The 9819-nt window shown below is 44.8% G+C and overlaps 1 protein-coding gene across 1 annotated transcript; it reads left to right on the top strand.

Moving 5' to 3' along the window:
* The first annotated feature begins 4047 nt into the window (after positions 1 to 4047).
* NXT2 (nuclear transport factor 2 like export factor 2) lies at positions 4048 to 7833 on the top strand. The gene is made up of 4 exons (XM_063141653.1): positions 4048 to 4163; positions 5352 to 5438; positions 6386 to 6530; positions 7249 to 7833. The coding sequence occupies exons 1-4, from the start codon at positions 4149 to 4151 to the stop codon at positions 7425 to 7427; spliced, it is 426 nt and encodes a 141-aa protein (XP_062997723.1). The 5' UTR covers positions 4048 to 4148; the 3' UTR covers positions 7428 to 7833.
* Positions 7834 to 9819: the final 1986 nt, after the last annotated feature.

Below are 9819 nucleotides of genomic sequence, written 5' to 3'. Positions count from 1 at the left end.
GCTCCCATCTCCTGCCAGCCAGCTGGGGATGATGTGTGTTGTAGTCCAACGCAACTGGAGCATGCTGGTTTAAGGAAGGTTACTTTAAACAGTAAAATATAAATAAAATAAAAGAGGAGAGAATGTAATTGCCTGCCATAATCCGCACACCCCTTTCCTCCACACATAGAGTGAGGGAAGAACCGTGGGGCCTAGCTGCCCGTAGATCTTTGAAGGAAGAGCAGGACAAGAATGTCCTAAGCGAACGGGGAAATGCTGCCAGTGGCAAATTCATTACTGTAGCATTCTGATGGGGAAAGCTTGTACACTGCCTTGAGAACTTTGTCTGAACAGAAAGGCAGGGTATACTTTATTTTATATATTTTATATTTTAATTAATAAGTAGGTGAAGTTGTTCCATGGTATGAAGTTAAACCTAATTACTGGCTAATTAGCCTCCTTTTTAAGGGACAGCTACAGGGCAACTTCAAAACCTGGCAAAGATAGGTATTACCTCTCTCCGAGTCGCTTGGGCTCAGTGCCAGCCCAGGACATTTTGCTGCCTGAAGCAGAGCCCAAATAACGTCTTCTATGCCTTAAATGGAGCTCAAATATTCTGTCTCACTCCTGCCTAGAGCCAACACATTAAAAAAGTATTACAGTATGATTCAGACACCAATTCCTGTCTTTATCTATCTCCACCCTTCCTATGCAGTACTGCTTAATGCAAGTCACTTCTTCATGCTGCATTGTTTGGCTGGCCTTGTTTGAGATGGAAAGGACTACAAATCCAATAAATGACAGTTAAGCAATACAATAATGTGTCTTTGCGCATGTGCAGAGTGCTGACCCAATTTTACAACCATCCAGAGGAAGGTTTCTGGGCAGGTATGTCTTTAAAACACAATTTCCGTATGCATGAGGTGAACATTATACAATCGATAAATACAATGTGGTTCTATATTGCTTAGAGTATTTTGGTCAGGTAGCCTGGATCACTCTCCCTGTGCAGGTCTGTAATCAAGTATTTGGTGGTGCTGGTGGTGGTAGGTTGATTTTATACATTTCTAGGCAAGCATCTCAACTTCAAAACATGTGTTTTGTGTGTGTGAGGTGAACATTTAAATTCCCCCTTTCTTCCAAGAAGCTGAAGGCAATGTACATAGTTGCTTCTCCCTTCATTTTATCCCCACAACAACCCTGCAAGGTAAGTTAGATGGGAAGTTTTGTGTAATGGTTAGAGAGCCTTCCCCCACGCACACATACACACCTGGCACTGCCAGACACGATTGACTACAAAACCCATCAACCCTGCAATGATGGGAGCTGAAGTCCAACACATTTGCTAGGGCCCCAAGTTGGGGGAGGCTGCTCTAACCATTGCACAAAACTGCCCCTCTAAAGTTTAATCTTTATTTATGGCACTGAAAGGGAGGGGGAGACATAAGAAGAGCCCTGATGCTGGATCAGATCGAGGGTCTATCAAGTCCAGCACTCTGTTCACACAGTGGCCAAGCAGCTGCCAACCAGGGACCAACGAAGCAGGACATGGTGCAACAGCACCCTCCCACCCACGTTCCCCAGCAACTAGTGCATGCAGGCTTACTGCCTCAGATATTGAAGGTAGCACATAACCATCAGGGCTAGTAGCCCTTTATAGCCTTCCTCTCCAGGAATTTATCCAGCTCCCTTTAAAATCCATTGAAATTGATGGCCATCGTTACATCTTATGGTAGTGAATTCCATAGTTTAACTATGCACCATGTGAAGAAGTCCTTTCTTTTATTTCTCCTGAATCTCCCGCCAATCAGCTTCTAGTATTTTGAGACAGAGAGAAAAGTGTCTCCCTATCCTCATTCTCCACTCCATGCATAATTTTGTACACCTCTATCGTGTCTCCCCTTAGCCTCCTTTTTTCCAAGCTAAGCAATCCAAGCTGTTGTAACCTTCCTTCATAAAGGAGATGTTCCAGCCCCTTAATCATTTTAGTTGCCCATTTCTGCACTTTTTCTAGCTCTATCATATCTTTTTTTAGGTGTGGTGACCAGAACTGTACACAGTATTCTAAGTGTGGTCGCACCATAGATATGTATAAGGGCAGTATGATGCTGGCTGTTTTATTCTCAATTCCTTTTCTTATAATGCCTAACATGGAGTTTGCCTTCTTTACAGCGGCCGCACACTGGGTGGACATTTTCATTGATCTGTCCACCACAACCCCAACATCTTTCTTGTTCGGTCACTGCCAGCTCAGATCCCATTAGGTTATACTTGAAGTTGGGTTTTTTCGCCCCAATGTGCATCACCTTACACTTGTTTCCGTTGAACCACATCTGCCATTTGGGCGCCCACTCTCCCAGCTTAGAGAGATCCCTTTGGAGCTCTTCACAATCCCTTTGTGTTTTAACAACCTTAAATAATTTGGTGTCATCGCCAAACTTGGCCATTTCACTGCTCGCTCCTAATTCCAGATCATTTATGAACAAGTTGTATTTGATGTTATTCCCCGCCTCAATCCAGAGGGAGAGGCGGGTATGAAATAAATAATTTTATTATTATTATTATTATTATTATTATTATTATTATTATTATTATTAAGTTGAAAATAATTGGTCCCAAAACCGACCCCTGTGGGACTGCACTATTTACTTCCCTCCATTGGGAAAATTGTCCATTTATTCCTACTCTCTGCTTTCGGTTCTTTAATAACCAGTTACTGATCCATAAGAGGACCTCTCCTCTCATTCCATAGAGTGACCATATGAAAAGGACAGGGCTCCTGTATCTAAACGGCTTGGGGCCAGGTTATCTGAAGGAACGCCTTCTCCCATATGTACCTGCCTGGACCCTAAGGTCATCCTCAGGGGTCCTTCTCCGCGAGCCCCTGCCAAAGGAAGTGAGGCAGGTGGCTACCAGGAGGAGGGCCTTCTCTGCTGTGGCACCCCAGCTGTGGAATGAGCTCCCTAAGGAGGTTCGCTTGGCACCTACATTATATTCTTTTAGACACCAGGTGAAGATCTTTTTATTCTATATTTTAACAGTCTATAAATTAATTTGAACTTGTTTTAAATTTGTATTTTTGCATTGCTGCTGTTTTTATCTTGGTTGTGCTTTTATATTGTATTTTATATTATAGTTTTATACTGTTGTTTTATTGTCTTAATTTTGTAAACCTCCCAGAGAGCTTCGGCTATTGGGCAGTATAGAAATGCAATAAATAAATAAATATCTTTAACAGTTGCATAGAAAAGGGAATTTCAGCAGGTGTCATTTGTATATATGGAGAACCTGGTGAAATTCCCTCTTCATCACCACAGTTAAAGCTGCAGGAGCTATACTAGAGTGACCAGATTTAAAAGAGGGCAGGGCTCCTGCAGCTTGAACTTTCCTATGCAGCTGTTAAAGATACAGGAGCCCTGTCCTCCTTTTCATGGGGTCACCCTACATTCCATGACTACTAAGTTTGCTCAGGAGTCTTTGGTGGGGGTCTTCATCAGAAGCCTTTTGGAATTCCAAATAAACAATGTCCACCGGATCTCCCCTGTCCACATGTTTGTTAAACACTTTCAAGGAATTCTAGTGGATGAGCGAGGCAGGACGTTCGCCCCTGCGGAACCCACGACAGGTAAACCACCTGCCGCCTCCCCCTCACCATGGCAACCCACAGCCCGAACTTCCGGCCGACAGCGACTTCCGCCATTGGCCATGATTCTCTGCCAAGGGCTCTCAGAGCGGGGTCGCTCTAGGCCTGAGTCTCTATGGCAGAACTCCTCCCCCCCCCCTTTTTTTTTTTTTTTTTACATGGGACGTTAGTTCAGGCAGAAGAGCTCCGCTTTAGGGTCATCATGTGCCCATTAGGCCTTGCAAAAGTCTGTTGTTAACTGTAACCCCTCCTTTTTTTTTTTTACACCCTGCTCCTCTGTCTCTAGGCAACCGCGCCTAGAGTTCGCGTCGGAACTGTCGTGGCGAGGCTGTGGGCCGCCCACCGGAAGGAATTGGGAGACGGACCGAGGGGGGAAGAAATTCGGAACTGGACTTTCGCGTGAGCGTTTCCGTTTCCGGCCGGCCTCCCGCCTCGGGTGTGCATCTCTCGCCTTCCTTTTCGCAGCCTGTTTGAGGAGCCTCTTTTCTTCCGTCGGCGAGGTGGGACCCCGGGAGACGTCGCCTGCATGGCCGCCTCTGTGGTGAGGGAGAGGAGCGAGAGCGGGGGGGCGGAGGGAAGCAAGACGTTGGCGACAACGTGGTAGATCGGTTAGAGCGCCCTCCCCCAAACTGGCGCCCACCAGATACCCTGGCCTACCACTCCCATCATCCTCAGCACGGGGACTGTGGGAGTCGTAGTCCAAGGCATCTGGCGCTCACCAAGTTGGGTGGGAGCAGCCTTCCCCAACCCGGCGCCCTCTAGCTGCGTGGGACTACAACTGCCATCATCCCCAGCAACAGGACCATGAAAGTCGTAATCCAAAGCATTTGGCAGTTAGAACGGCCTTCCCCAACCTGGTGCCCTCCAGATGTTTTCGGCTACAGGCCCCAGCATTCCTGGCCATTGGCCACGCTGGCTGGGGTATCATGGGAGTTGAAATCAAGCTGGAGAAGAGCCCCCTCCCCAGCCTTATGCCCACCTCCAAACGCCCCTGACATTGAAAGGCAGGTGGGGGGCAGGTCTTCTCAGTGGTGGCACCCCCACTTACAAAATTCCCTGCCCGGGGAGGCTTGCCTGGTGCCTGTTTTGCTGCCTTTTTAGTGCCAGGAGGAGACCCTTTTATTTCCCCAAGCTTTTAACTAATAAATTGTGATGGCTTTTATTGCTGTTAGTTTTTAATCCACTCTTTTAAATTTGTGGCCTGTTTGTTGTTTCAGTGCAGAGGCAGGCAACCTGATGCCTTCCAGATGGTTATGACTACAACTCCCTGACTCTTGGCTATGCTGGTTGGGGCTAATGGGAATTGGTCAAATTGGCACCAGGTTGTATTATGGCTGGGGAGATGTGGGTTCAGATCCCTGTTCAGCTGTGAAGCTCGTTGGGAACCCTTTGGCCAGGCACTCTTTCTGCCTAACCTGCCTGGTCAGTCATTGTAAGGATAAAATTGGACGTAGGGGAAGACTCTTCCTGGAAAGAGGGTTGGGGTGGAAAGACTGGAGCTTGCCCAGACCATGTGGTGAATTTGCAGCTGTGGATTAGATTTGAATCCACATTTTCCAGACCAAATCCAGTTGTCCACCTATCTGACCAAACTGTCTCCTGGGTGCCACAAAAGTTCTCACTGTTAGGGCTTGACGAAATGGGGTTCTCTTCTATAAACCCCACTTTCTCAATATACTGCTGATGTCCATTGATGATCATTTCACTTAGCTGTGTGTTTTTTGTTTAGGACTTCAAAACCTATGTGGATCAAGCTTGTAGAGCTGCTGAAGAATTTGCAAATATTTACTATGAAACTATGGATAAAAGGAGGCGGGTATGTAAGTTCCCAGTAGTTGTTGTGCTTAGTATGTGTCTAAAACATTATTTGCTGCTTTTCTCAAAGCACATACCTGAGCTCATAACTTTTTCTTTCTTTCTGTGCTGATAGTGTTTAGGACGTTCCATATTGCAGTGGACACACCCACTCAGACTCCTGCCACTTTTGTCTTAAGAGCTTAATCCTATGCGTGCTAATAGGGATGATTCCTAGGAAAATTGCAGCCTAAATACCTGAGAGAGCGCCTTCTCCCCTACCAACCTGCCCGATCACTGAGGTCATATGAGGGTCTGCTCCTGGTAGTCCCACATAGAGCCATCCTCCGATTGGAGTCCACCAGGGGAAGAGCCTTCAGTGTGGTGGCCCCACTCCCATGGAATTCCCTGCCTCTGGAAGTCAGGCAGGCGCCAACTTTGTACTCCTTTCAGCGCCTCCTGAAAACGTCATTATTCCAGGAAGTCTTTCCTTAATGTCCAGCCAAGAGTCACTGTATTTGCTTCTTTTAAGATCTGTTTTAAGTGTTTTATTCTGTTTTTATTTTCATTTTAACTTGTACACCGCTCCAAAATTTTCAATGGGTAGGGAGCGGTATATAAATATTGTAAATAAATAAATAGTTTAAATATTTCCATTTTTGTTTGTGTGTGTCGGTGCCAGCAGAAGAGAAAATGTAATAGTAAACTAATAAATAAATAAGAGGTATCTAAAGAGAGAACGACATAGAAATTCAAGCATTTTTGATGTTTTGGACGCCACTCTGATTTTGCTATTTTAAATGGGCTTCACTTTTTTATTCCTTCCCCACCCCACTCTCTTTGTCAAAATAAGAGCTGGAAAGCAGAAAAGTTGAATATCGTGCGAAGGCAAAGTTTCACAGGTGGAGCTGCTGACTGGAAGCACAGTTGTTCCTTTGATTTTATGCCATGTTTTCTGTTATTTCTTAGGTATTGACCAGACTGTACACGGATGATGCAGCACTAGTTTGGAATGGGAATGCAGTATCTGGGCAAGAAGCACTTACTAAATTCTTTGAAATGTTGCCCTCTAGTGAGTTTCAAGTTACCACCTTTGATTGCCAGCCTGTTCATGGTAAGATATTTTTATCAAGTAAACAGTGCAATTCACAAATCAAGGAAGATGGCTTGAATCCAAAGATGGATACAATTGTATTGTTTAATGTTTTCAGATTGTGGGAAGTTCTAATATCCTAGCTTCAAAGCTACAGCTGCCACCTTTCCTTTGGGCTTGTGCAGCTAGGAAATAATTAGTTCCCACCCCCCCTGTTTATTGGGCCTGTTCAGAAGACACGTTAAACCCTGCTGGCTAAGGCTTCTGGCTAAGCACCAGGGTTTTAGGTGTCTTGTGTGATGCGTTTTACTAAGCCCAGCTCACTCACTAACCACAGTCAGACTGCAGCAGGGTTAGCAACTCAAACCGTGGCTTAAAGTGTTGTGTGCGACAGCGCGGCTTGTGGTTAGTGCTAACCCCAGAGAATGACAGTTTCGCCGAAGTGTTGTGTGAACAGGCCCATTATATTTCTATGCCACCCTATAATTAAACCATCTGTTTATGTGGCGATGTTTCTAAAGATCTTTTCAGAAACTAGTGCTATCTACACCTCATTCTGGTAATACTAGTTGAATAGGGCTCCACGTCTACATTTCTTATCAGGGGAATAACTTTTTAAAAAAGTTCACGCTGTTTCATTTATCCAGCTGTTTAAAAATGAATTGCACCAACTTGTTAGCATTCTGTAGAGTGTTGTGGAACTTAGTATGTATTTACATCTTTTGTTTTCTCTCTGAAGAGCAAGCTACTCAAAACCAAACCACTGTTCTTGTTGTAACATGCGGGACTGTCAAATTTGACGGGAACAAGCAACAGTACTTCAATCAGAACTTCTTGCTAACAGCACAAACTACAAACAATAATACAGTGTGGAAGATCATGAGCGATTGTTTCCGCTTCCAAGACTGGCCTAGTTAGTGGGCAGGTACAGGTGGATTATTTCCCTCTGGACAAGATGCTTGGGGTTCGGGATGGCTCTGGATCTTGGGAAATTGCCTTTCTCTCATCACTTCTTTGGACTACAGCTGTTGTCAGGAGCAGTGACTTCCTGGTAAAATCCATCCTGTTTTTAACCGAAGAACTTCTGTGCCTTCAAGAACTTATTGGGCTGCATCAGAAGGAAAATACTTCCTTGGTTTATTGGTATTGATGGCTAATTTAGGTAGCAGTGGAACCAGTCCAGTAAATGTCTTTATCTGCTTTCCGTTTTCGGTACAAGTTAAACATTCACACCCTCAAATGTTTTTGTACAAGACCCATCTGTCACAAGGCTTTTTTTTTGTTGTTCGATGAGAAATTAAAGTGACTGTAACAGATAGACAAAGATGTGCATATAATTCTTGGCTAATTTCTAAAGTGTGTTCTGGAATTTGATGGTCTTACTGAAAACAAGTAAAGTAACTTTTTAGATGAGCATCCGTGGGGAAGACGAAGGATTAGCTGTTGTCTTTGCTCCCTGGCTGTCCTGGAAGCAGCATTTTGTGGTTTCTACTTACATTTCTTGGCAATCATTGCTTGACAGATTCCGTAGTGAAATAAGTTCGGACAGCTTTTGTTGCATAAAAGTGAAAAGGGCTTGGGGAAATGGCCTTGACTTCTGAAATCCTGCAAGTCAAATCCTCCACTAGTCAATTGTGACTTGATTCGCTTTACCGTATTTCTTCGATTGTAAGACGCCATCGATTGTGAGACGCACACTAATTTCAGTACCACCAACAGAAAAAAAAAACCTAAGACACACCCACGATTCTAAGACGCACCCCATTTTTAGAGATGTTTATATGGGGGGAAAAGTGTGTCCTAGAATCGAAGAAATAGGGTATTTCATGATTTCACTTACCAACACTGAAATGCCAGAACATTCTTGAGCAGCTTCAGATGTGACAGTAGTGCCGAGCAGCAAAGGGTGCAGGTGTCATGCCTTTCCTGGCTTTGTGCATCTCTGTAAGATCTGAAAAGAACACGTTTATCTCTTTTTTGCACATGATGCAGAGACGCACAGAAGCAGGAACTGCCTCAAACCTGTGCTCTTTTTCTCCCCATTCAACATCATTGCCATATCCAAAACCACTCGTGCGTACGGGACTTGTATAGAATTTTTTTAACGTTCTAGTTTGGTGTTTTCCTCCCATATTAAGAAACACTGCAGGAAGGAAAATGACCCAGGAAGCAGCCATGTTCAGTCTGGCCAAAGGTCTTCGGGTGCAGTTATTCAGACAGAAATCTTTCACTCTTCTGATCTCTTGGGCGTTCACCCTTGAAGCAGCAAGAGGGAATTTTACAGTTGCGGGGGAAAGAAAGGTTAGGGAGTTCTCAGCCCATGCTCCCACCATGCTTATGCAGCACAATTAATGATCACACACCAGGGGAGTTTGCAAACATGTGTGAGGGGATGTCTGGATCACACCAGTAAGCCAAATCCCCTCTGGGGGCTGTGTGAATGGGCCCCACGTGTATGCATCAACATAGGCATATAGGGCTTCTCCACATGATGGTTTGTGGGTGAAGGCCCTTTCACATAGCTGTTGAATGTGCAGTTTATTTTATTTATTTATTTATTTATTACATTTATATACCGCCCCACAGCCGAAGCTCTCTGGGCGGTTTACAACAATTAAAAATAGTAAACATTAAAAGTATACAAAAATTAAAAAAACATAAAAACAGTATAAAAACAACAGTATCCATTTAAAAACAACAATTCTAGGGTCCATTAAAAACAAACTTAACGTTGTTAAATGCTGTTAAAATGCCTGGGAGAAGAGAAAAGTCTTGACCTGGCGCCGAAAAGATAACAACGTTGGCGCCAGGCGAGCCTCATCGGGAAGATCATTCCACAGTCGGGGGGCCACCACTGAGAAGGCCCTCTCCCTTGTTGCCATCCTCCGAGCTTCCCTCGGAGTAAGCACTCGGAGGAGGACCTTAGATGTTGAGCGCAGTGTACGGGTAGGTTCACGTCGGGAGAGGCGTTCCTTCAGGTATTGCGGTCCCAAGCCATGAAGGGCTTTATAGGTTAAGACCAGCACCTTGAATTGGGCTCGGAAACATATAGGCAGCCAATGCAAGCGGGCCAGAATTGGTGTTATATATGCTCAAACCTCCCTGTTCCAGCTATCAATCTGGCCGCCGCATTTTGCACAAGCTGCAGCTTCCGGACCGTCTTCAAAGGCTGCCCCATGTAGAGGGCATTGCAGTAATCTAATTTGGAAGTTACCAGAGTATGGACAACTGAAGCTAGGTTATCCCTGTCCAGATAGGGGCGTAGCAGTTGGTGGGTTTTTTGGATTATACACACATATTTGACAGGAGG

This window comes from Elgaria multicarinata, chromosome 15 (assembly GCF_023053635.1).
Source record: "Elgaria multicarinata webbii isolate HBS135686 ecotype San Diego chromosome 15, rElgMul1.1.pri, whole genome shotgun sequence".
In the NCBI taxonomy this organism is placed as follows: Eukaryota; Metazoa; Chordata; class Lepidosauria; order Squamata; family Anguidae; genus Elgaria; species Elgaria multicarinata.
The sequence above is the reverse complement of the archived record's forward strand: the minus strand, read 5'-3'. Positions and strand labels throughout refer to the sequence as shown.

Coding starts and splice junctions, on each gene's coding strand:
- NXT2 (XM_063141653.1), top strand. Junction 5,439..6,385: donor CTATGGATAAAAGGAGGCGG/GTATGTAAGTTC, acceptor GTTATTTCTTAG/GTATTGACCAGACTGTACAC. Junction 6,531..7,248: donor TGATTGCCAGCCTGTTCATG/GTAAGATATTTT, acceptor TTCTCTCTGAAG/AGCAAGCTACTCAAAACCAA.